Source organism: Gorilla gorilla, chromosome 17 (genome assembly GCF_029281585.2).
Source record: "Gorilla gorilla gorilla isolate KB3781 chromosome 17, NHGRI_mGorGor1-v2.1_pri, whole genome shotgun sequence".
Lineage (NCBI taxonomy): Eukaryota > Metazoa > Chordata > Mammalia > Primates > Hominidae > Gorilla > Gorilla gorilla.
The window spans coordinates 38,606,034-38,631,866 of record NC_073241.2 but is presented as its reverse complement, the minus strand read 5'-3'; the positions used below and the strand labels follow the sequence as shown (position 1 = coordinate 38,631,866).

Sequence of the window (25,833 nt, the reverse complement as noted above, 5' to 3'; positions counted from 1 at the left end):
TTTTTCGACCCACGGATTTATTCTTATTGCCCAGGCTTGAGTGCAATGGCGTGTTCTCAGCTTACTCAACCTCTGCCTCTGGGGTTTGGGTAATTGTTGTGCCTCGGCCTCCCTCTGCCTGTTGGGCTTGGGTGATTGCTCCACCTCATCCACCCTCCACCTCTTGGGTTTGGATGGTTTTTTCCGCTTCAGCCTCCTGAGTAGCTAAGGGAGGAGTCTTGAGATTATCATCCACTGAGGGTGGAAGAGGAGAGGGTGGAAGAGGGACAAGGAGACACTCCTTGAGATTATCATCCACTGAGGGTGGAAGAGGAGAGGGTGGAAGAGGAGCAAAAGGACACTCCTTGATATTATCATCCACTGAGGGTGGAAGAGGAGAGGGTGGAAGAGGGACAAGGAGACACTCCTTGAGATTATCATCCACTGAGGGTGGAAGAGGAGAGGGTGGAAGAGGAGCAAAAGGACACTCCTTGATATTATCATCCACTGAGGGTGGAAGGGGACAAAGGAGACATTCGGGAGGTGTCTTGAGGCTCAGGGAGTTATCAGTTATAGAATGTTGTTGAGTTGGAGGAGGTGGCTGGCAGCCCATCCTGTTTTTTAAAGTTTCAGCTGTGAGGTAGGGCCAGTAGGGCAATCCTGAAGAATGACGATGCTCCGCTGCTGCCATTCTGACCTGTAGGGCCGAAGAAGGGAATGTTTTCACACATATTCATTTGACGGACAAAATTACCGCCACCAACACGGTCTGCACCTTCTGTTGCTGGTGATAGATTTTTGCACCTTTCCATCCTCCAGGTTTCAAAATAGCAGTATCAGTGTCATAATATCACCCTTCCACTGAGTACTGCTGACAGCTGGGGAGTAAAGAAAAGTCATTGGGACACACTGTTGTCTCCACATGCCACTGTGTCTGTCTGCAAATGTAGGCAGGCTGGGGTCCTGCCCCAGGGAAGACAGAGTCATAACAGAGTAATAAAGAAGCATGTTTGAGACACAGGAGTGTCTATGTCTATCCTCATTCCTCCCTCACAGCCATCACCAGAGCATGTTTCTTGCACCAGGTCAACAGACAGTAAGAGAGGCATGAAAAGCCCATTGTCCACACATGTTGCAGCTTCCTTTTGGAGAATGTTTTCCAGGCCTTTTATGTTCTGTCTCTGATTCTCAGAACTCTGCAAGGTCAGTGTGACCACCCTGCTCCAAATCTAAGAAAACAGAGGTTTCCAGAGGAAGGAGAAATTGTGCCCAGGGTCACACAGCTTGCAAGAGGCAGAGTGGAAGTTGATTCCAGCTCTGCCTGCAGGACCCTCTCATTTCCCCTCTGTTTCCCTTCTTGACAAAGGATCTTCTTCACTCTGGAGGTGCCACCCATGAGAACAAAGAGCTCTGGAGAGATGTGGATTCCTGAAGAGCTGCAGGGGAACTGGGAGAGGGTTTTCTGACAGAACAATCTTACCTCAACAAGTCAGTTAGGCATGGCTGTAACATTTCTTTTCACTCCCAGGTAATACCAAATTGTAAGTGCACTAGGACATAAAGAATACTTTTGTCCATGGAAAAATGAGGTGGGAATTCTAAACAAAGCAAGTTTTAAAACTATGTTTCACTTCAAGTGTACGAGTCCCATCACATGTAATCATAGGACTCGGCAGCTTTTGAAGGTACAGAGGCCACACAAGAACCAGCTTAGCTGAGCATCATTTAAGGCCTTCATTTGGAATTGTCCCTGTGGGTAATAAGTTACATTCACTCTTCACTAATTTACAGTCAGGGCCCATTTGCTATTACAAATATGGAACCTCTGACACTTTGAATATTAGATCAGGGGCCCCACTGGGTGGGGATGAAGGTGTTTTTGCACAACATGGTTGCCAACAGGGATGAGACTGTGATGCTTGTAGGCAGCCTTTCTCTCTGCCATCTCCCTCTGCAGGGCTTGAGCACAGAGCTGTAGGGAGAAAAATGTATCCATGTCCTGACCTGGCAGACTATGTCCAAAAGCAAGGAAAACAAACAAACTTACCCGGTTGCAAAGAGGCTTTCTTGCAGAAGGGGGGATCTGAAAAAGCCAACACATGAGAAATTGAATGTTGAGAGAGTCTAAGGGCCGTGGCATCATCTGCATCAGCACTGAACTATCCCGCAACTGCGGGGAGGAAGCTCCTTACTTTGCATTTGTGGTGGTCCTTTGCCCGCTGCCGCAACTCTTGCGCACGTTGAAACATTTTCCTATGGATTACAATCACTTTCATCAGATAAAGCACCACTTTCAGGATGATTTTAAATAATCTGCCATGTTTCTGTTATCCTCACAACTGTACCCTTACACAATCTATCTCTACCTAGAAAACGTATTTCAGATGGCTATAAAAGTACAGTCTGAGCCGGTCGCGGTGGCTGATGCCTGTAGTCCCAGCACTCTGGGAGGGCGAGGCGGATGGATCACGAGGGCAGGAGATTGAGACCATCCTGGCTAATACGGTGAAACCCCGTCTCTACTAAAAATACAAAAGATTAGCCGGGCGTGGTGACAGGCACCTGTAATCCCAGCTACTCAGGAGGCTGAGGCAGGGGAATCACTTGAACCTGGGAGGCGGAGGTTGCAGTGAGCCAAGATCACGTCATTGCACTCCAGCCTGGGTGACACAGCGAGACTCCATCTCAGAAAAACAAAAACAAAAACGAAAACAAAAAAACTGTACGGTCTGATCCAAACTGTTGCTATATTGATTCCTCCTCTTGCTTACTGCCTGCTGACTTCTGAGATGATAGTTTCCTTCCCCATTCTCAGTATATCCCTAATTCATCCTTCATTGAGCATCTTTTATCATAAAGCTGTATTCTGTTTGTATTAATATCCTTACCATGTTTCACAGGGCAGAAACAGCTGGGCTTATAAACAGGCATAGTCCTTTTGAAGGATGTGGTTGATCCTACAACAGCACACTTTCCTAAGGATGACAACAACTCACCCCACCCCTAGAATGGCTGGTATGAACCGAGTTTCCACACAATCCAGCTGGCAGTGGGGTCAGGAGACGTTTTGCTGCTTCACATCTTTTGGTCACTGGTAAATATTAAGGTACTTTGTTTTCTGTTTTGTGAACTCTCTCTCTCTCTCACGATATGTCTTCTGACCATTTGTTTCTATTTCTGCATTTACTGGGTCTAAACATTGTACAAAGGTTAAAAACAACACTCCAATGGGCGTTTCCCAAGATGATGGGGTTCAGTTTCTGAACTCACTTGTAGGTGTGTATTTCTTTCATATCCAGTTTCCCATTTTCCTCTGCCTCTGATACCTGCCTCTCCTTTTCTGCATGCTCACATTCTTTCATGCTTAGTTTCCTCAGGTTAGAAGGGAGAGAAATGCACACACATGATCCACCAGCCCGTGTGGGATTCCCTCTGCCCTTCTGGCATCTGAAGGCTGTGATTCAAAGATCCCCCCTGCAACCTTCCCATAAATGAACCAACTGATTCTCACAACTGAAGGGAGAAGGGACACCTCCCATTGAGGGACAAAAAAAAAAATCACACTCTGGCCTGCTGGCAAGTCACCTGTCATTTCCAGCTCAGCTTCATAGTTCCACAGTTAGTCCTATTCTTTAGTAAACATAAAGACTATTAAAAGCTTCTATGAGGTGCACTATGTGTGTCTCTGGGGTCAGTCTTGTGCTTGACACAGCGAAAGATCATTTTAGTTCAGTGTGAAAAACCAGACCTCACCAACTCATCACAACTAACTCCATCGGAAGCAGAGGATTGCTCCTCATCTGACTCCTCCTGTGTGAGACCTGATTCTCAGTCAGAGGCTGATGCCAGAACTGAGACCATCAGCCATAGAGAGATCCTTCCAGAATACGGTGTCATTAACCCCACAGTTCACTATTGCACTTTGCCGTGATTCAGGACTGGAACTCTTCTCATCGACTTTAAAGATCCTGGTTGAGAGAAAAGGCAATCTGAATGCTGGGCGCATCTATTGAATTAGAAATGATCGGAATGGCTCCTAACTCAGGGTGTTATGTCCTGAAAATAGGTGACAACTGCAAACCATCCACCCTGGTGTTGACTGACTTTAACAAGGTTCAGTTCACAGAGATTGAGGGCAGAAAAAGGAAATGGCCTAAAAAGGGTAAGTTTGCTGTGTTGCCCTCACACCACTTGATTCATGGTCCTGATCCTAAGGATCTCACCTGATACTTGGTTTTATAGGAAGGATGTGTAAAATTCCCAGAACGCTAGGAAGCAGGGACAAAAATACTTCAAAGAGAAAGTTAATGAACTTGTTTCTGACCACAGGGCATCCTTCAGCACATGCTGTCTGGAGTGGCCTCCAACAAGGAGTGTGTGGTGAGGTGCTGAGAATGCAATGGGAACAGGGTCCTGTCCCCACGCTAAAGAAGCTCACAGTTTAATGCAAATGAGAAGCCAGTAGGACATCACTACTCCTGCTGTGCACTTGGAAACTAGAAACACAAAACCTGACTCTGGAGGGAAGCTAAGGAAGCATTCTATTCTTGAGTTGACATAAGTGCATCTGAAGCTTCTGATCTCCGATGAGAACAATGGGGGACACCAAACAGAATATAAAACCCGTGATTGAATACATCAAATTGCTAACATGGCAGTAAACAGACATGAGGTGAAGATGGAGAAGAAGGAAACCCAGGACGAAAGTCAGCCTCCCATTTGGAACCCATTTCCCTGAGTTTCATTGCTGAATTCCAGAAGGAACTACTGAGATGCAAAGAAGCAGAGCAGCTTTTGCACACACGCATGGGATTAGATGGAAAACAAGTGGATTGAGGGTCTGCCAATGAAAGCGACCCATACTGAAGTCCACTGGCTCTGGCTGAGACCCAGAAGAGTCACACATCAGAATAGAGGTGGACAGGAAATACCCTGGCCTTTGTAGGGACTGAGCCTGCACTGACGACCTCCATTGCAGCCTGTATGGAGGACCCCTGACCATCCCCAGGAAGTAGACTCCCATCTTTTCTGCAGCAAGATAACATGCCACTAGGCCTCAATTCATTGCTAAATATTTTTTAACAAGTATCTCACATTTAACAAAAAGAGATCAGTCATATGGCAGCAAAATACAATGTAATATGACCAAAACATGAAAGACTGTGAAAATGAATCTGGAGGTGACCCAAGCATTGAATTCAACAATCCAGGCTGGGTGCGGTGGCTCACACTGGGAGGCTGAGGTAGGCAGATCACCTGAGGTCAGGAGTTCAAGACTAGCCTGGCCAACATGGTGAACCCCTGTCTCTACTAAAAATACAAAAATTGGGCTGGGCACGGTGGCTCACGCCTGTAATCCCAGCACATTGGGAGGCCGAGGTGTGCGGATCATGATGTCAGGAGTTCTAGACCAGCTTGGCCAATATGGTGAAACCCCGCCTCTAGTAAAAATACAAAAATTATCCGGGCATGGTGGCATATGCCTGTAGTCCCAGCTACTCAAGAGGCTGAGGGATAAGAATAGCTTGAACCTGGGAGGCGGAGGTTGCAGTGAGCCAAGATCATGCCACTGCACTGTAGCCTGGGTGACAGAGTGAGACTCTGTCTCAAAAAAAAAAAAAAAAAAAAATTGGCCGAATGTGGTGGCACACACCTGTAATCCAAGCTACTCAGGAAGCTGAGGCAGAATTGCTTCAAACTGGGAGGCAGAGGTTGCAGTGAGCCAAGATTGCACCATAACACTCCAGCCTGGGTGACAGAGCGAGACTCTATCTCAAAATTAAAAAAAAAAAAAAAAAAGGCTGGGTGTGGTGGCTCACACCTCTAATCCCAACACTTTGGGAGGCTGAGGTGGGTGGATTACCTGAGGTCAGAAGTTCGAGACCTGCCTGGACAACATGGTGAAACCCCATCTCTAGTAAAAATACAAAAATTAGCTGGGCGTGGTGGTGGGCACCTGTAATCCCAGCTACTTGGGAGGCTGAGGCAGGAGAATTGCTTGAACCCAAAAGGCAGTGAGCTGAGATTGTGCCATTGCACTACAGCCTGGGCAACAAGAGCAAAGCTCCATCTCAGGAAAAAAAAAAAGAGAGAGAGAGAAAGGAAAACCAATGCCAGTACTAGCAACTCCTCTTCCCCCGAAAAAATTACAAACAAGAATGTAGGAAGGGAAAGGAATTATACAGCTTAAACTAATGAAGAAGAAAGGACAAACTCAATTTTGAGCCCACTGAATTTGCCACAAATATTGTGGAAAATATTCTCAAGGACTTTACAGTTGTCTACTTTGATTGGCACATGGTTCATACAACAGTATTTGTGTCAAGGCACATCTTACTGTTTTTTGGCGGTCTTCCTCTTTCCATTGATTTTGTCACGATGGTTGATTTTCGTTGTCACCTTCATGTTACGGATTTTAGCTCTAACTTTTGTTTCCGCATATCTCCGTAAAGTCACAAGGTCTTTCAGGCCACTTTTATTTCCTGGAAAGGAAGAAACTCTTTTCTTTGTGTGCATACAAATGGACCTCAGCCCTTGGTGAGAGTGAGGAGAGGAGAAGGTGAGAAACCTGAGGTCAAGAAGCTGTTCTTTCCCTTTCCAGGGCAAACTCATTTCCACACTATGGGGACACCAACAGAGCCATACCTTCCTGTCTACTGCGGTTGGACCTCCAGGCTCTCTGCTGTACATCCGTGGATCCATCATGTCCATTTCGAGACTGGAAGATAGTCTTCAGGAAAGACACCTAGGAAATAATAATATAAGAATGACGGCTGGGCACGGTAGCTCATGCATATAATCCCAGTACTTTGGGAGGCCGAGGCAGGTGGATCATGGGGTCAGGAGTTCAAGACCAGCCTGGCCAAGATGGTGAAACCCCGTCTCTACTAAAAATACAAAAATTAGCCAGGCATGGCAGCAGGCGCCTGTAATCCGAGCTACTCGGGAGGCTGAGACAGAGAACCGTTTGAAGCTCGGAGGCGGAGGTTGCAGTGAGCCGAGATCACACCACTGCACTCCGGCCTGAGCGACAGAATGAGACTCTGTCACACACACACACACACACACACACAAGAATGACATGAGGCTGGCACGGTGGCTCACTCCTGTAATCCCAGCACTTTGGGAGGCCGAGGCAGGCGGATCACCTGAGGTCGGGAGTTTGAGACCAGCCTCACCAACATGGAGAAACGCTGTCTCTGCTAAAAATACAAAATTAGCCAGGCATGGTGGTGTATGCCTGTAATCCCAGCTAGTCGGGAGGCTGAGGCAGGAGAATCACTTGAACCCAGCAGGAAAAGGTTGTGGTGAGTTGAGATTGTGCCATTGCACTCCAACCTGGGCAACAAAATTGAAACTCTGTCTCAAAAAAAAAAAAAAAAAAAATAGGCCAGGTGCGGTAGCTCACGCCTGTAATCCCAGCACTTTGGGAGGCCAAGGCGGGTGAATCACAAGGTCAAGAGATGGAGACCATCCTGGGCAACATGGTGAAACCCCATCTCTACTAAAAATACAAAAATTAGCTGAGCATGGTGATGCACGCCTGTAGTCCCAGCTACTCGGGAGGCTGAGGCAGGAGAACTGCTTGAACCCAGGAGGCAGAGGTTGCAGTGAGCCAACATCCCACCACTGCACTCCAGCCTGGTGACAGAGTGAGACTCTGTCTCAAAAAAAAAAAAAAAAATGACATGAATATACTTCACACACCTGAACTGTACACTTCAACACGGTTAGATGGTAATTATCATCTTTTAAGTATTTTACCACAGGTTAACATGTTTCACAACTTGAAAAGGAAGTAATTACCTTCAGCTCTCTGAGTTCTAGAATTTGTAACATTTCACCCCCTGCTCCTTCCTGATCTGCACTGGAGCATCTTCCTTCTGTCCCTGCTCTACTCAGAGTTCACTTTCCGTTCCCTCACATCAGCTTCATTGAGGCTGGTTTGAACTTAACGCAAAACATTCTCACTAATGACTGAATTCCCACCAAGATTTCCATATTATCACAGTATGCTTTTAATCTTCTAAGATATTAAATATTTGTTCTCATCATAGCTAAAATGCAATGCAAATCCCATCTCAGATGTGGGTCAGATACCTATGAATCTCCTGAGGTAGTCATTGAAATGACTTTTTTCTTGAGATGGAGTCACTCTCAACCATGCTGAAGTGCAGTGGCGCTACCTTGGCTCACGGCAACCTCCACCTCCCAGATTCAAGCGATTCTTGTGCCTCGGCCTCCCAAGTAGCTGGGATTACAGGTGCCTGCTACCATGCCTGGCTAATTTTTGTCTTTTTAGTAGAGATGGGGTTTCACCATGTTGGCCCATCTGGTCTTGAACTCCTGACCTCAAGTGATCCACCTGCCTCAGCCTCCCAAAGTGCTGGGATTACAGGCATGAGCCACCATACCTGGCCTGAAATAATATCTTTCAAATTCTTTGTAGAATTTGTTTTTTCCTGATTTCTGCACATAGGATAAAAAAAAAAATCATGTACTAGGATTTCGAGAGAAGCAATGGGTAATCTAAAAAGATGAAAAGTGCAACCACGTCAATCCCACAGCTACCGCTAGATTTCATAGGAAAGGTAGCTGGCCCAGTTTGGAGCTAGGAGAAATGTCAAACACATCAAGAAATGACAAGCAAAGAAATGCCATCACGCATGAATGCTTCATGGCACCCATGATGTCCCTGCTTAGGAGGTAATGGTATAGATGACTAGATGACAAGGACAAAGATGAGAGGTGCGAAGTTGTCCAAGTCCAACAGCTCAACTGAACTTTCCTGAATGGAATTGTTAAAAAGTGGTAAATTTAAAAACTTCCCTTGGCTCACGCGGTGGCTCACACTTGTAATCCCAGCCCTTTGGGAGGCTGAGGCGGGTGGATCATTTGAGGTCGGGTTTTGAGACTAGCCTGGCCAACATGGTAAAACCCCGACTCTACTAAAAATACAAAATTTGCTGGGCATGGTGGTGGGCACCTGTAATCCCAGCTACTTGAGAGGCTGAGGCAGGGGAATCGCTTGAAGCCAGGAGGTGGAGGTTGCAGTGAGACGAGATCACACCATTATACTCCAGCCTGGGCAACAGAGGGAGACTTGTCTCGGGGGTGAGAAAAGAAAAAAAAAAAAAAAAAAAGCTTCCTCCAATTTATACCGAAAATTCTCTGTTCAGGACTAAGTGGCATAGAGAATGTTAAATTTGCCTAGATATCTTCATAACTCATATATTTTCTGTTTTCTACATATCTTGAAAGGCAGTGCCAAATGACGTGTAATTATCTAGGCGGTAAAACTGAAACATACTTCCTCTTCCCTTGAATATAAAAAAGCATTGTGGTATTAGTACTTTTATCTTGGATCATTGTTCAGAAGGAGGTTCAGCCCCCAGACAACCACATTTTTACTGTCATGAATGGCAAGAGAAAATGTAGAGCTCAACTTACCCAAAGGAAAAAAGGCTCAAAAGACAAATTATGGCACAACTTAGCAGCCAAATTCTTACCAAGTACAGACTTTTGACATACTGATCTCTCTCCAGTTGCAAGTGGGAACATGCACTTTGAATGATGTCATTCAAAATTACCCTGCCCAGACACACTTTTCATTGATTCTCTTGGAGGGCAATTCTAAGAGATTCTCTGGGGCTTTCTCTGCATCATGAGACGCAGCGCAGTTCTGCCCTTCACCTTCCGGCAGTTTGTCACCTCGTCCCTATGACCTCAGAGGAACTTTGTCTCAGGCCAATTGTTTGTTCCTTGGCCTCTTTCATTTACCCTAAAAATCATTTGCTGCCCCTTTAAATGGCCTACGTCTCTATCTATCTCCCTCTCCCTTCAGAATAGGGTGCTCTTTAAGCATCAACCATCTGGCCCTTCTAGCAGTCTCATTTTTCAGCTGGTTCCCATGTTTATGCCTGCTCTATGTTTTTCTTTTCCTGTTAAGCTGTCTGTTGTCAGCTCATTTCTGCAGTGAATCTTCAGAGAGGAGATTGGAAGCTTTCCTTCCACCCATACGATAGAACTATAAAGCAGAAGAGTTTAGAAAGAATTTCCTATTTAAGTGACGAAACCTCATACTCCATTTGTGATAAATAGCACAAAGGTTAAAAAAACTTATTTTTGACCAAAAGCTCTGTTGACATTCTATTAAACAAACACCGACCTATTTAATTTTCATAATGTAAATGGCAGATATTTTCATAATTCTTATGCTAATAAATCATTTCCCTGATTTTTTGGGTAAAACCACATATTCATAATGAAGTCCAGAAACGTGAATTGTTTTATATAATTTATTCTTATTTGTGATTACAAGTATACCTCTACAGAAAGTTAGTATACTCACACAAAGGTAATTTGTGCAGAAGAGAATGGTAAATGTGTAACGTCTCAGAAACCCAATAATGATAATTATCCAAGGATTTCCACCAAAGTCAGTCTCACGATGACGATGGTCAGCCAGAGTATTGATAACCTGGAATAATAATAGTTGAAATAATGAAAAGGTCAATGACACCGACAATATTTCACTCAGAAAGAATCATCCTTAGAAACCATCAACCTCCTCCAAAAGGTAACCACATCCCTCAGATATCACCGTGGGATTCCACTGCTACAAAAAAGAACAGAAGTTAGAAGTCTCATGTTTTTCAGATGGCTGGTAGTGTTTTTAGGCATTGCAAATGTGGGGTGTTGTCTTTCTTGGTATAAAGCAGGGATATCCAATCTTTTGACTTCCCTGCCTATATTAAAAGAAGCAAAGTTGTCTTGAGCCACACATAACATACACTAACACTAACAATAGCTGATGATCTAAAAAAAAAACAAAACTCTTTTTTTTTTTTTTGGGAGACAGAGTTCCACTCCACTCAGTCGCCCAGGCTGGAGTGCAGTGGTGCAATCTCGGCTCACTGCAACCTCCAGCTCCTGGGCTCAAGCCATTCTCCTCCCTCAGCCTCCCGAGTAGCTGAGATTACGGGTCTCTGCCACCATGCCCGACTAATTTTTGTATTTTTAGTAGAGATGAGGTTTCACCATGTTGGCCAGTCTGGCCTTGAACTCCTGACAGGCGATCTGCCTGCCTCAGCCTCCCAAAGTGCTGGGATTACAGGTGTGAGCCACCGCGCCCAGCCATTTTTTTGTTTTTGTTTTTGTTTGGTGTTTTGTTTTTGAGATGGGGTCTCACTCTGTCACCCAGGCTGGAGTGCAGTGGCATGCTCTCGGCTCACTGCAACCTCTGCCTCTCAGGTTCAAGTGATTCTCCTGCCTCAGCCTCCTGAGTAGCTGGGAGTACGGGTGCCTGACAATGCACTCAGCAAATTTTTGTATTTTTTGTGGAGATGGGGTTTTGCCATGTTGGCCAGGGTGATCTCGAACTCCTGACCTCAGGTAATCTGCCCGCCTCAGCCTCCCAAAGTGCTGGGATTACAGGCATGAGCCACTGTACCTGGCCAAAATCTCCTAATGTTTTAAGAAAGTTTACAAATTTGTGTTGAACTGCATTCAAAACTGTCCTGGGCCACATGCAGCCTGTCACTCATGGGTAAGACAAGCTAAGTATAAAGTAATTATCTTTTCTTTTTGTTTTGAGACAAAGTCTTGCTCTGTCACCCAGACTAGATTGCAGTGGCATGATCTCAGCTCACTGCAACCTCCGCCTCCTGGGTTCAAGCGATTCTCCTGCCTCAGCTACTGAGTAACTGGGATTACAGGCACCTGCCACCGCACTCGGCTAATTTTTGTATTTTTAGTAGAAACAGAGTTTCACCATCTTGCCCAGGCTGCTCTCCAACTCCTGACCTCATGATCCACCTGCCTCGGCCTCCCAAAGTGCTGGGAATACAGGTGTGAGCCACTGCACCTGGCCAGTAGTTATCTTTTCTTTAAAGTTATTTACTTGTTTTTTAAATTGATGTATAACATTGGATGCATTTATTATATATCACATGGTAAAAGAATCCCTCTAAATAATACTTCTCTCTTGGATTATATGAATCTTTGTCATTTAAAGCTCAGCATAAGTAAAAAAAAAAAAAAATACAATGAAGAGATTACTTCATTCACAAATAAGTATCAAATTTTAGTGCTTAAAAATTAACAAGGTGGGCCGGGCATGGTGGCTCACACCTGCAATCCCAGCACTTTGGGAAGCCAAGGTGGGTGGACCACGAGATCAGGAGATTGAGACCATCCTAGCTAACACGGTGAAACCCATCTCTACTAAAATTACAAAAAATTAGCAGGGCATGGTGGCACGCGCCTATAGTTCCAGCTATTTGGGAGGCTGAGGCAGAAGAATCACTTGAACCTGGGAGGCAGAGGTTGCAGTGAGCCGAGATCGCACCACTGCACTTCAGCCTGGGTGACAGAGTGAGACTCTGTCTCAAAAAAAAAAAAAAAAAAAAAAAAAAAAAAAAAAATTACCAAGGTGGAGATCATGAAAATGGCATGAATAGTGTGGGATTTCTCTAAGATTGTTGATATTAATTCCATTAGACTCTTATGCGGGTGAAGACGAAGACTTCCCCTGAGTAAGTTCAGACAGCTTGTGATAACATTTCTACATGGATTCCTCAGGATTTAACTATATATTCTTGAAAACATCTCAATTTTAAATGTTTCTTTCAAGATGGTGAATTAAACAGAGATAGCCCTTCAACAGGTTGAACTCAGCATATGCTGAGTCTGAAATGGAAACGATGGAGTTAGAGAACCATACAACAATGGTAATGATTTCAGAAACATGGTGTTGAGCAGAATACAGCAGACACAAAAGAGTACCTATGGCAGGGCATGCATCTGTATATGCAAAATTCCAGAATAAGCAAGCTAACCTATGATAAGAAAGAGACTGGCTGGGAAGAGTGAGAGTTCACTTTCTGGGGTGACATAATAGTGTAGATCTTGGCTGGGCACGGTGGTTCACGCCTGTAATCCCAACACTTTGGGAGGCCAAGGCGGGCGGATCACCTGAGGTCGGGAGTTCAAAACCAGCCTGACCAACATGGAGAAACCCTATCTCTACTAAAAATACAAAATTAGCTGGGAGTGGTGGCACATGTCTGTAATCCCAGCCACTCGGGAGGCTGAGGCAGGAGAATCGCTCTAACCTGGGAAGCAGAGGTTGCGGTGAGCTGATATTGCCCCATTGCACTCCAGCCTGGGCAACAAGGGAGAAACTGTCTCAAAAAAATAAATAAATAAATAAAATAATGTAGATCTTGAAAGGGGGTTGGTTTATGCTGGTGTATGTACTTTCCAAAGTTAGTAAACTTACACTTAAGGTTATATATTTTGGCCAGGCGCAGTGGTTCACGCCTGTAATCCCAGCACTGGGAGGCCGAGGCAGGCAGATCACGAGGTCAAGAGATGGAGACTATCCTGGCGAACACGGTGAAACCCCGTCTCTACTAAAAATACAAAAATTAGCCAGGCGTGGTGGTCTACTAAAAATACAAAAATTAGCCAGGCGTTGTAATCTGAGCTACTCAGAAGGCTGAGGCAGGACAACTGCTTGAACCCCGGAAGCGGAGGTTGCAGTGAGCCGAGGTCTTGCCACTGCACTCCAGCCTGGGTGACAGAGTGAGACTCTGTCTAAAAAAAAAAAAAAAAAAAAAAAAAAAAAAAAAAAAGTCATCAAACCAGATGACACAAATCAAATGACATTTCACTTTGTTTTGGTCCATTTTGTTTGTTAGAGACAACAGTGCAGCGGGGCCATCTCGGCTCACTGCAACGTCCAGCTCCTGGGCCCAAGCGATCCTCCCACCTCAGCCTCTCCAGTAACTGGGATAACAGGTACGCACCACCAGGCCCGACTAATCTTTTTTGGAATTTTTTGTAGAGATGGGGTTTCGCTATGATGCCCTGGCTAGTCTTCAACTCCTGGACTCAAGTGATCTGCCCACCTCGGCCCCCTAAAGTGCTGGGATTACAGGCCTGAGCTGTGTAATTTCATGCCACGTGACACAGCCCAGTAAAAAGGAAGAAACCCCGAGGGTCCAGCATCTACTCACAGGGGTGGGCTGATGGCTGATAAATCCCAGCAGGAGCCAAAAGAGGAGCCAAAAGCACAGCCACCACACCCGCATGTCCTGGTCCTTTCAGGGCGCCCTGAGGCGGCCAGGACAGAGGTGGAGGTGGCTTAGGGCAGGGGCGAGGGAAGGGGACGGGGACCGGGGCCGGATCTGACTTGGGGAGGGGGAGGGGAGGGGGAGGGGAGGCGGAGGGGAAGGGGAGGGGAAGGGGAGGGGAAGGGGGAAGTAAGGGAAGGGAAAGGAGGAGAAGGGGGCTGTTGGGCACCTGGAGGAGGTGGAGGAGGAGGAGGAGAAGAAGAAAGGGGTCTGGGAAAGGATCCGGTTCAAATTAAGTTCTCAAGCGCTGGTGGAAGGTTTAGCTACAGGTCACGGAGAAGATCAGGGAAGCAACAGAACACACGGGGCAAGGGAGCGTGAGGCTTAGGAGCAATTAGAGGGAGACAAAGGTTCTGCTTTCCACCAAACCTTCTTCGGTCTGGGCCCTCCCTTAGCAACCCTGGGGCTTTATACTCCCTCTCCACCAATCCCTGATGACCCTGGTGATGCCTCACAATGGACACTCCAAGTAGCGCCCGCATCATTCCAATGACCCCTCCCCCATCTCAGTCCCCCACGCTCCTCCCAAGGACAGGTCCTCTCTGGAACCTTCACAAACCTGATTTCTGGTCCTCCCCAACCAGCTCCCTGTCCCTGCTTCTGGGCGCTCCTTCCTTCCTGAGCTCCCAGGGTTCCTCAAGGTCACTTTTGGCAACAAAACATAAAAAACAAATGATGGCAGGATGGCAGGAAGAACCTCATACCCAAGCAGAGTGCCAAGTTTTACAGCCTCCGCTCAGCCATTCATATCCTAAGCAACAAAACATCAGCAGGATGCGGAAGGTCCTGATAGTAAACCATCTCCATCACATCCATGTAGCCATCCGTCCATCAACCTGTATCTCAGGAACAAATGTAGATACATTCATTTTAAGCATGCATGGTACATTTACAAAAATTAACCTGACTTATTTTGTTCCAGCAAATCTCAATATATTTGAGAGCAATCAAATCACACAGCATGTTTCTGATCATATAACTGTGCTAGAAGTCAATGATTAAAAGCTAATTCAAAATTATTATTTGCTTGGAAATTCAAAGTGCCCTTATAAAACATAAACATAAGAATCCAAAATGAAACAAGATTGCCTTTCAACTCAATGATAAGATCATAACATGGCAATAAAATGTCTCCCTCTGGCCTGGGAATTCCTCTTTGTGGCACAAGGTTGTGTGATCTCAAATCACCCCTAACCCACCTAGACATTTTAACATCCGAAACTGAGTGATGATGTCCTTATCTATAATCATCTTACTGCCTGTGTGTGTGGACTTTAAATTCTGAACCCAAATGACGGGGAGAAAACCAAGTTGACTTTCATGATTGACCTCTCAGGGATGTCCAAGGAATCTGTGCATTTCAAGAAACAAAGTTCATCAGCCTCTCTCCTAAGGTATTTGCCCACAATACTCAGAGGGCTTGGCAGCATCATGTGTGATGGGTGGGGAGCTCCAAGCAGGTGGGCAGGACCCAGGGGCCTGGTGACCAGGACAGACCCCCACTGTCCATCACCTTTCCTGGCCCTGTCCTCAGCTAAACTTCCCACAGGCCTTCTGCCCGATCACACAGAGTGTGCCCAAACTCACTCAGGCCTCTGGCAGCTGAAAACCACTGCTTTAAATCCCTTTACCATTTACTATGACATAAGGTTATTGTAAACAGGAAATATTCTATTGATGCTACAAATGGAAAGCCAATGCCTTTACCATAAATAGAAAAAAAACCCTAAGAAACAAGCAAAACAAAAACAAAACAGGGGCTGGGTGTGGTGGCTCACGCCTGTAATCCCAGCACTTTGGGAGGCCGAGGTGGGCGGATCACAAGGTCAGGAGTTCCAGACCAGCCTGGCCAATATGGTGAAACCCTGTCTCTAATAAAATACAAAAATTAGCCGGGCATGGTGGTGGGCACCTTAGTCCCACCTACTTGGGAGGCTGAGGCAGGAGAATAGTTTGAACCCGGGAGGCAGAGTCTGCAGTGAGCCGAGATTGCACCACTGCACTCCAGCCTGGGCGACAGAGCGAGACTCTGTCTCAAAAACAGCAACAACTACAAACAAACAAAAAACAGGGTTAACAAAACTATGGAATTCAATTCTATTTATATGCTGCAGCCATGTTCCAGCCCTAGATTTGGCTGGGCATGGTGGCTCACGCCTGTAATCCCAGCACTTTGGGAGGCTGAGGCAGGCGGATCACAAGGTTAGGAGTTCGAGACCAGCCTGACCAACATGGTGAAACCCCGTCTCTACTAAAAATACAAAAATTAGCCAGGCATGGTGGCACACGCCTGTAATCCCAGCTACTCAGGAGGCTGAGGCAGGACAATCCCTTGAACCCGGGAGGCGGAGGTTGCAGTGAGCTGAGATCGTACCATTGCACTCCAGCCTGGGTGACAGAATGGAATGAGTCTCTGTCTCAAAAAAAAAAAAGAAGCCCTAGATTTCGGTTGTGTTGGTTGTAAAAGGAGAGACCAAGTAAGTGGGGGTTGAAGTCAGATTAGACCAAAAGTGAATGGCAGAGAGTACTATAATGTCCATGAAGGGTTGCTAGAGTCACCGTGATCATAGCCCAAGCAGAGACAGGGAAAGGAAGATGTGAGCAGAGTTTGGGGTCTCGAACAATGGAGGTTATTCGTGCAGCCCAGGAAAGGCTCCCCAAAGCCAGGATCAACCTCCTTTGCAGGCGGTCCCTCATGGAGGCATGGCCAGGCACCTTAGATTTCAGACCAGCTATGTTGCTGCTGACCAGCTGTGTGACCCTGGGCTGGTTTCCTTCCATACAATGGGAGTGCCAATGGCTGCATGTATGCAAAGACCGTCTGAGGATAGGAGGAAGCAATCTGTTGAGCACCCGTGTACCTGAGTGTCATCACCTCCCAAGGGCATCTTTCATTCCAGAGCTGGCCCTTGGAAGGCCCTTGGTCACTGAAGGCAGTGATGATGGTAACAGCAGTAAATCATCATTTACGGCTGATGAGGGAAGGCCAGGGGTAGGGCTCCTAGGTCCTGGATAAGAATGAGGGTCTGGGCACTCCTGGGGACAGCTGAGTGGTAGGACTCCTGGGTCCCCAGGGGGCAGGTCCATCTTCAGTGGCTTTGGGCCTAGGCTGGGATGCTGAGTTATCCACTGGAGCATCAGCAGTACAGGCAGGAACAGAGGCAGTGGATCCATCAGAGGTGGCAGGTGTAGGATCATCTGGTGAGCAAGTAGAGTCACCAAGCCTGGCTGACCACTACCCCCACTACCCCCACTATCCCCACAGACGATGCCCTGTCCCTTGCCTCATGCTCCGGCAGGGTACAGGCTCACACCTGGGGCCTCATGGAGCATCTCTCTAAGACCTCTGCGTCCTGGTCATTGAATGGGCACTTGAGTCACCCAGGGCCATTGGAACAAAGAGGAAGAATCAGGCCCCACGATGTTTTGGGAGAGTGTTTAGCATAGGAAAATGCACAGAATACATGCACGACACGGGGGCACTGTCAGTGTGGGAGCAATAGTTTACAACCTCCAGCCCTAATCTGAGCACTCTCACCTGTGCAATCTGAAAGGAACAGGAGACTTGCAGGAAAAATAGTGCCTGGATTTAACTTAAAGGAACTAAAACGTTGGAATTTTTACTCTTGATATCCTTCCAAATCAACTCTCTCAATGTTCCCATCCTCAAAACTATCATATGGGGTAACTGAGGCAGTCAGAGACTTACTGACTCAATGTCACTCAGTTGATTCTGAGTTCACTGCTGATTACATCTGACCAAACTGCTTTTTCTGAAGTCTACTCCGTTTCATCATGTGGTGATGATTTTGTGCAGCTCTGGGACAAACTCCACCTGGCTGAGGATAAAGCAAATCTGCGGTGACTTAGTCCTCCTGTCATTTCCCATCAGTTCCCCACTCTCCTCCTCTGCCCCTCCACAGTCTCCCATGCAGGCTGACACCATATGACGGCCTTAATGGAGTCCACCGAGTATTTCAGGTTCTCTCCTGGGCCACTTGAAAGTGGATGTACCCATGGGATTTGCTTTGACCCAAGAGATGTGAGTGGAAGTGAAGCGTGTCACCTCGAGGCAAAAGAGTTGGGAGCCATTGAGACTGGCCACCGTCTCCTTCATCTCTTAGAGCAGCTGACAGCTCCCATATGGAGGCTGCTCCTTTATTCTCGTGGCAGGATGAGGGCATGTGGGGCACAGGGCACAGGAGAGCCATGGAGGATGTGCAGCATGGGCAGGAAAAGAGCCTTCAGTGGTGTACATTTCCATCGTTTGGGGCTGTTTGTTACCTACAGTGATACCTAGCCCATCCTAGCAGGCATGCACCATCTACCCCACACTCTGTAATGCAGACTACCCTGCCGTCAGAACATGAACTGGTGGTCAGACACACGTAGGTTTCAGTTCCAGCTCTGCCTCTTATTGACTGTAACCTCAGGCTTAATTTTCAGTCTCTGAGCCTCAGTTTCAACTCTGTAAAATGAGGTGGCTATACCATCTCAGGTTGCAGAGAGAATTAAATGAAATATAAGTGCATGTAGAGCATTGAACCCAGGGCCTGGCACACACAGTGAGTACTCAATGTTAGCCATGTAGCTTCATAATGCATACTGATTGTCAATATTCAGACAATGCAGTAAAGTATTACCAAAAATAAAAGTAAACTTATTTGCATATGTATTCTTCCAATCTTTATTTTTAAACAGGGTAAAACTATGCATATTCTTTCATAGCCAGTGTTTTTCTCTTCATAGTATATTGTTAAAATAATTTTATCTTGGACCGGGTGCAGCGGCTCACACCTATAGTCCCAGCACTTTGGGAGGCCATGGTGGGCAGATTACGAGGTCAGGAGTTGACACGAGCCTGGCCAATATGGTGAAACCCCATCTCTACTAAGAATACAAAAATTAGCTGGGCATGATGGCGCACACCTGTAGTCCCAGCTACTCAGAGGCTGAGGCAGAGGAATTGCTTGAACCCGGGAGACGGAGGTTGCAGAGAGCCAAGATTGTGCCATTGCACTCCAGCCTGGGCCACAGAGTGAAACTCTGTCTCTCTCTCTATATATATATATGTGTGTGTGTGTGTGTGTGTGTGTGTGTGTGTATCTATATAAATCTCAAAAATAAAAGATCATTTTTGAGATTAACATTTTAAAAGACAAGATAATGTTCAACTTAATGACTAATTTAATTATTACTATTGGACTTTTTGTAGACTGCACAGAGCATTCAAAACAAATGAAGGAGAATAAAAAATATGTATTACATGTTGTAAAATAAATGTGATGTGGTTAATTCTTTTATTCAAAATTATAGAACATACATATGTACTATAGAATGTATTTCTTATTATGAGTCATGTTAAAAAGTAGTTTAGAAGCTGTTGATTTGAATTTCCTTTTCAAATTTTGCAGGATAATTTTTTTTTTTCTTTTGACAGAGTCTCGCTCTGTCACACAGTCTGGAGTGCAATGGCGTGATCTCGGCCCACTAAAACCTCCACCTCCTGAATCTAAGCAATTCTCCTGTCTCAGCCTCCTGAGTAGCTGGGACTACAGGCTCACACCACCATGCCCGGCTAATTTTTGTATTTTTAGTAGGGACGAGGTTTTGCCATATTGGTCAGGCTGGTCTCGAAGTCCTGGCCTCAGGTGATCCACCAGCCTCAGCCTCCCAAAATGCTGGGATTACAGGCATGAGTCACCATGCCCAGCCTAAACTTGGCAAGATAATAAATAACCTTTTTAAGTGTCGTTGGGCACTTGTCTGGTTGTTTTTCTTTAGGTTACCATGCCAGCAATGATTCCTTTTGAGTTTCTGACAGAAGATAGTGGTTTTCATCCAAATAAGTCAACTACTCTACCCCATCCCTAAGCCACTTGTATGGAAAGAAAAAGAGGAAGAAGCCAGTACTGTGACTGCGTAAGCTTCCCCCAGCATCACCCGCTATGAGATGTGTGGCAGCTGAGACCCGAGAACTGCTCAAGGGCACCAGGCCCCATCTGTCTGCACTCACTCACCTTCCTCAGGTACTCGCATGGGCATGTCACTGACTTTACGTGCTGCTGCAGCTCCTTGGTGAGCTGGCCCTGGTCATGGGACAGGAACTGTGGGGTCAGGACAATAGAGAGCTTCACCATTTGCAGAATGAGAACAGGGGCTCATGATGAGTGCCAACCTATTAGATAATTTTAAAAAAAAGTGTTGAATGAGTGGAAAAACAAGGTGATGTTTGAGTCTATAGTGGTCAAGGGCTTCAGAAAAGGACAGAACCAAGTTCAAATTCCTGTACTTTGAATTTCTACTTCATGCCATGCAAAGTTACTTTACCCCTTTTAACCTCAGTTTTCTTCTGTGTGAAACAGGAACAATAGTTTCATTTGTCATTCAGTTTCTCTCAAGGTTTCACGAGATCATACCTATAAAACATCCAAGTCATTTAAATGTATCATCATTTCTGTCATAATTAGTGGGATCCATTTCACTATTATTGGATATACAGTTCTGTGCCTGAAACCTACAAAAAAAGAAAATGTTAAGTCTAAAAAGCATTAGTGATTTCTCATTTTTATATTACTAATTATAACCCTATTTAATCACACAAGGCCTTGTCCGTGGCAGGTGCTCAATAAACACTTGTCGAATCAATGCATGTGGACTCCGGAGCCACACTGCTTAGATTCTATTCTGCCTCCACCACTTATCAGCTGTGTGATCTGGGTAAGATAATTCACCTCTTTATGTCTGCACTTCCCTCTCCATAAACTATATATAATGAGAATCCTTAGCTCATTCAGTTGTGGTGAAGGGTGAATGATTTGGCACACAGGAGGGGCTTGTTAAACATTAGCTGTGATGATCTCCTTCCAAATCTTCATTTTCAGAGCCACAGATGAGGCCATAGTGCAACCAGGTGACCTTAGAGTGTAAATACACATGATCGCCAGCTATGCTCTATCTCTACCATAGGTCCAAGACTGGGTAGTTCTGGCCTGGAGGTTTCTGCTGCATCTGCCTTCTCAGTGTTCACCTAGGGACTTTTGTATTTTCCTCCTCACATCCCCACAGATGGGGTTCAGGCTGCCGGACACAGCTGGGTGATGCCAGGGCAGTGGTCACCTGTGCCAGCACCATGAGGTAGCTGGAGGATCATTGTTCCTTCCTTCTCGGGCTCTGGGCAGATGCCAGGGCTGGGGTGACCCATGCCCTCAAGTTTCTTGCTTTGGTGGGCCACATTTTCCCTTGGCAAAGAGGGTAAAGGTCACAGGATGCCGGAGAGCTGTGACTTCTCTGTGCCCTGGGCCCAAACTATGAAGACCTGACACACTATGCTAAAAGTCCAAGGCTGGGTGCTCCCCAGCGCTTCTTGCCTCACCGCTTCTGCTGAGGGAGGAATGAATACTATGTCCTCCCAGAGCTTTGGGAGCTTGTAGCAAGCAGCCTCCCCAGCGCAAAATTTCTTGGAAACCTCTAACTGTGTCTGAAACATTAGTGCAAATGTTGCATCCTATTTCCCATATGTCCGCATGTTTTAGGAAAAAACCCTCAATTTCCTAAATATGCAAGAAAAATCGGTATTGTAGGACAATGTGACTTTTTAAAAAATGTTATTTAAAAATCTTCCCCACCTCCTTTTCTGCCCTCCAAGACTGCCAAATACTTGTTGAACATATATTATTAAATGCCTACTATGTGCCAGCCATGATTCATGGTCTTGGGGACACAGCAGAGAACGAACTGACAGGATTCCTCTCTTATGTAACTCACATTCTTATATGATAATGATAAGGGTTAACATTAATTAAGCTGTCACTACGTGTTAGTCACGGTGCAGTCATTCCCACACATTATTACACTTAAACCTGCTAGCAAGCTTGCAAGGTAGTTAGTTGTTTTTCCTTTAAAAACTGAGTCTCGAAATGATGAAGCACTCTGTCCAATGTCACACAGCTAGTAAGTGTGGAGACCTTGTATCCAATCAATGCCCGTCTCATTCTAAAGGCCATGTTATGTGTTCTCCAGCCCATGGAGAATAATTTTAACACAGTCAATGAAATTTCTACACAACAATGTTCTTGTCTCAAGTCCAAGAATGCCTCCTACACCTCCTATAATACTGGCTTTCTGGTGAGTAAAGATGCCATTCTCATGTGTAATCAGGTGGCAAATGGAAATATGACCAAAGTAACCATCTGCCTACACTCATAACCCTGTACACACTCTTCCTGTGTCGATTCAATTCAAGTACCCCTTTTGATCACTTAGCAAATCTGACCTTTAAAGGGTTGAGGTTTTTATATCCATGTAAGTTTCTGTATTGCTTTGGAAGTCTCTGGTTAAATTAATACTCTTTTAATAGTGACCTGTGATTCTGTTTTGATCAAGTGCTTTCAAACTTGACGTCTTTGATGGGTTTCTCCAGTGTCAAAATCCTAAATCAAGTCTTTTTGGCTTAAAACTAACTTTGGGATTTTTTCAGCTGCATCCCTTGGGGAGTCTAAAGAATGTATGTCTCATCTTGTAGAGGTATTAAGTGATTCGATTTATTTGGTAGATTAAATGGGCAGGCATTGTCAAATGTGGTGATACTGCATGGGAGGGCACTGTCAAGTGAGGTGACATTAGATCTCATCTCAGTTATATTTATGGGTATGTTGTTGATATACGTGTTCCAAAAATTGCATACATTTATACAAATTTAATATGATTTGTAATTTTGATAGTTATGCTAAATATTTGCTAAAGTTATATTTGTATAAACATGTCATGAATGGCTGGGCACCGTGACTCATGCCTGTAATCCCAGCACTTTGGGAGACAAAGGCAGGTGGATCACCTGAGGTCGGGAGTTCCAGACCAGCCTAATAGAATGAAACCCTGTCTCCACTAAAAATACAAAAATTAGCCATGCCTGGTGGCACATGCCTGTAGTCTCAGCTACTCGGGAGGCTGAGACAGGAGAATTGCTTGAACCCAGGAGGTGGAGGTTGCAGTGAGCCGAGATCATGCCACTGCACTCCCGCCTGGGTGACAGAGGTAGAATCTATCTAAAAAAAAAAAGAAGTTATTAATTATTTCTGAAGATTGTATGAAATTTATAAAAGTCTGGTGGCCCTGATATGATGCTGTCAGTCATGATTCTGATTACTGTCTTAAAATGCTGCACATAAGTAATTAAATTTCCTTGTGAACTGGGAAGTTTCATCAGACTTTTATCATTACTATTGTTTCCATCATCCACAGTTGCTGTTTTGAATTCTTCTCTAAAAATATTTGTAATTGGCAATAGTCCAAATTTTCTTTTGTTTTCTTTCCTGTTTTTGAGACACAGTCTGGCTCTGTCGCCTAAGCTGGAGTGCAGTGGTGGGATCTCGGCTCACTGCAAACTCTGCCTCCCGGGTTCACGCCATTCTCCTCCCTCAGCCTCCCAAGTAGCTGGGACTACAGGTGCCTGCCACCACGTCCAGCTAATTTTTTGTATTTTTAGTAGAGACAGGGTTTCACTGTGTTAGCCAGGATGGTCTCAATCTCCTGATCTCGTGATCTCCGTGCCTCGGCCTCCCAAAGTGCTGGGATTACAGGTGTGAGCCACTGTGCCCAGCCTAATTTTTGCATTTTTAGTACAGAGGAGGTTTCACCATGTTGGCCAGGATGGTCTCGATCTCCTGACCTTGTAATCCGCCTGCCTCGGCCCCCCAAAGTGCTGGGATTACAGGCGTGAGCCACTGCAACTGACTTTTTTTCTTTTCCTTTTTTTTTTTTTTTGAGACAGAGACTCACTCTGTCACCCAGGCTGGAGTGCAGTGGCATGATTTCGGCTCACTGCAACCTCCACCTCCTGAGTTCAAACAATTATCCTGCCTCATCCTTTGGAGTACCTGGGATTACAGGTGCGTGCCACCGTGCCCGGCTCATTTTTGTATTCTTAGTAGAGACGGCATTTTGCCATGTTGGCCAGGCTGGTCTCAAACTCCTGGCCTCAACTGATCCACTCTCATTGGCCTTCCAAGGTGCTGGGATTATAGGCGTGAGCCACCACAACTGGCTCAGTAGATACATTTTTTATTATCAAAAAAGAGTAGTGTATGGTTGGCGTATTCTGTGTAGAATGTATTTTATTGATGTCTCCTATTTTTATAATTTCTGAGTTAAGTACTTTTTAATTAATGCTTTTTAGTTTTGGGCAGATTCAGTTGACTAAAGCACCTCATTTCCCAGATACATGAAATAAAATATTTGGCTTCTTTTCCAATTTCACACTGATGTTATTTTGTGAAAATCAGTGCTTTAAGATAAATCTTTATACGTTAAGGTAAACATGAGAAACTTGATCTAATATTTAATATTTATTCAGTTCTACACTTTTATTAACTTCTACACCAGCAGATTTAGACATTATGTAACTATCTCAAGAAGTTTCACTTGGATGTAATGCTTCACGCTTGTAATGCTTCCCAGCACTTTAGGAGGCTGAGGTGGGAGGACTGCTTAAGGCAAGGAGTCTGAGACCAGCCTGGGCACCACCCACCTTGGCCTCCCAAAAGTCAAAGTCAAAGTCAAAGTCGCCAAAACTTTTAAGCCAGAGTCTGCTAACCAAATGTGACTGAGGTTGGGGAGAGCCCCAAGTTGAGAACAATAATGAACAATTATTGTATGAACAATTGTTAGAGACAGCTAACAGAGTCCAGGTCCCACAATGATTATTAGTCCTAGGATGCTGCCCAACAGTCCACACTGCTGGAAGACCTAGAGGGAAAAGACTACGAGCTCTTGCTGCGATTTGAAAACAGAGTCACTGACAGCCCACGTGTCATGGAAGTAGCAGACAGCTAATCACAAACAACCTGCGGGCACAATGACCTCATTCCACACATAGCACCCTCAGACAGCACCATCAGACCTGAGGGGCCATGTGGCCATGCATGAGGAAAGACCCTGTGGGCAGGGAAGGGCTGGCGAGGGAAGGTGCTGTGCTATGGCAGGCTCCCCGGGCTTGCAAGGACTCTGGACACTACAGGAGGGGACCACGGGTGTCTACACTGCCCTGGGCTATGTGCAGGCTTTCCTGGGAGGACTGGCACTGTCCCTGGGGCTTCTGGTCTATCGTTCTCTGCACTTTCCCTCCTGCCTCCCAACAGTGGCCTTCCTATCTGGCTTGGTGGGGCTGCTGGGCCCTGTGCCAGGCCTCTTTGTGCTGCAGACCCCCGTGTTGCCCAGTGACCTCCTGAATTGGAGTTGTGTGGGGGCAGTGGGGATCCTCAACTTGGTCTCCTTCACATGTGTGGGCTATGCGGTCACCAAGGCCCACCCTGCCCTGCTGTGAGCTGTCCTGCATTCCGAGGTGGTGGTGGCCCTTATACTGCAGTATTATATGCTCCATGAGACTGTGGCACCTTCTGACATCGTGGGGGCAGGGGTTGTGCTGGGCAGCATTGCCATCATTACAGCCTGGAACCTCAGCTGTGAGAGGACAGGGAAGGTGGAGGAGTGAGATAGAACTTGGGAGCCCGGGGGTTGGGAGGGACAGGGATAAATAAAGGCAAAGACTGAAGACCAAAAAAAAAAAAAAAAAAAAAAAAAAATTAAGGACCTAACCATTCAGAGGACAAAAATGACCCATCACGAAAATAAAAATCAATCAACAGAAGCAGACATAGAAATGACGTATTAGTGACTAGAAAAGGAGATTAAAACAGTTAGTATAAATATGCACCAT

General features: G+C 45.6%; 2 protein-coding genes across 2 annotated transcripts; one reads left to right on the top strand and one right to left on the bottom strand.

The window, feature by feature from the left end:
- LOC101141990 (nuclear pore complex-interacting protein family member B8-like) lies at nucleotides 1-20,776 on the bottom strand. Its single transcript, XM_063699381.1, has 9 exons — nucleotides 20,537-20,776; nucleotides 20,138-20,295; nucleotides 10,331-10,459; nucleotides 6,625-6,724; nucleotides 6,317-6,512; nucleotides 3,250-3,351; nucleotides 2,172-2,232; nucleotides 2,027-2,062; nucleotides 1-676 (listed from the first exon to the last, which is right to left on the bottom strand). Exons 2-9 carry the CDS (start codon nucleotides 20,255-20,257, stop codon nucleotides 146-148), a joined length of 1,275 nt encoding a protein of 424 aa, XP_063555451.1. The 5' UTR covers nucleotides 20,258-20,295; nucleotides 20,537-20,776; the 3' UTR covers nucleotides 1-145.
- A 4,259-nt stretch (nucleotides 20,777-25,035) lies between these two features.
- On the top strand, nucleotides 25,036-25,624 carry SLC35G4 (solute carrier family 35 member G4). The gene is given in 1 exon segment (XM_055368868.2): nucleotides 25,036-25,624. A coding segment is annotated over 1 exon segment (573 nt). The 3' UTR covers nucleotides 25,609-25,624.
- Nucleotides 25,625-25,833: the final 209 nt, after the last annotated feature.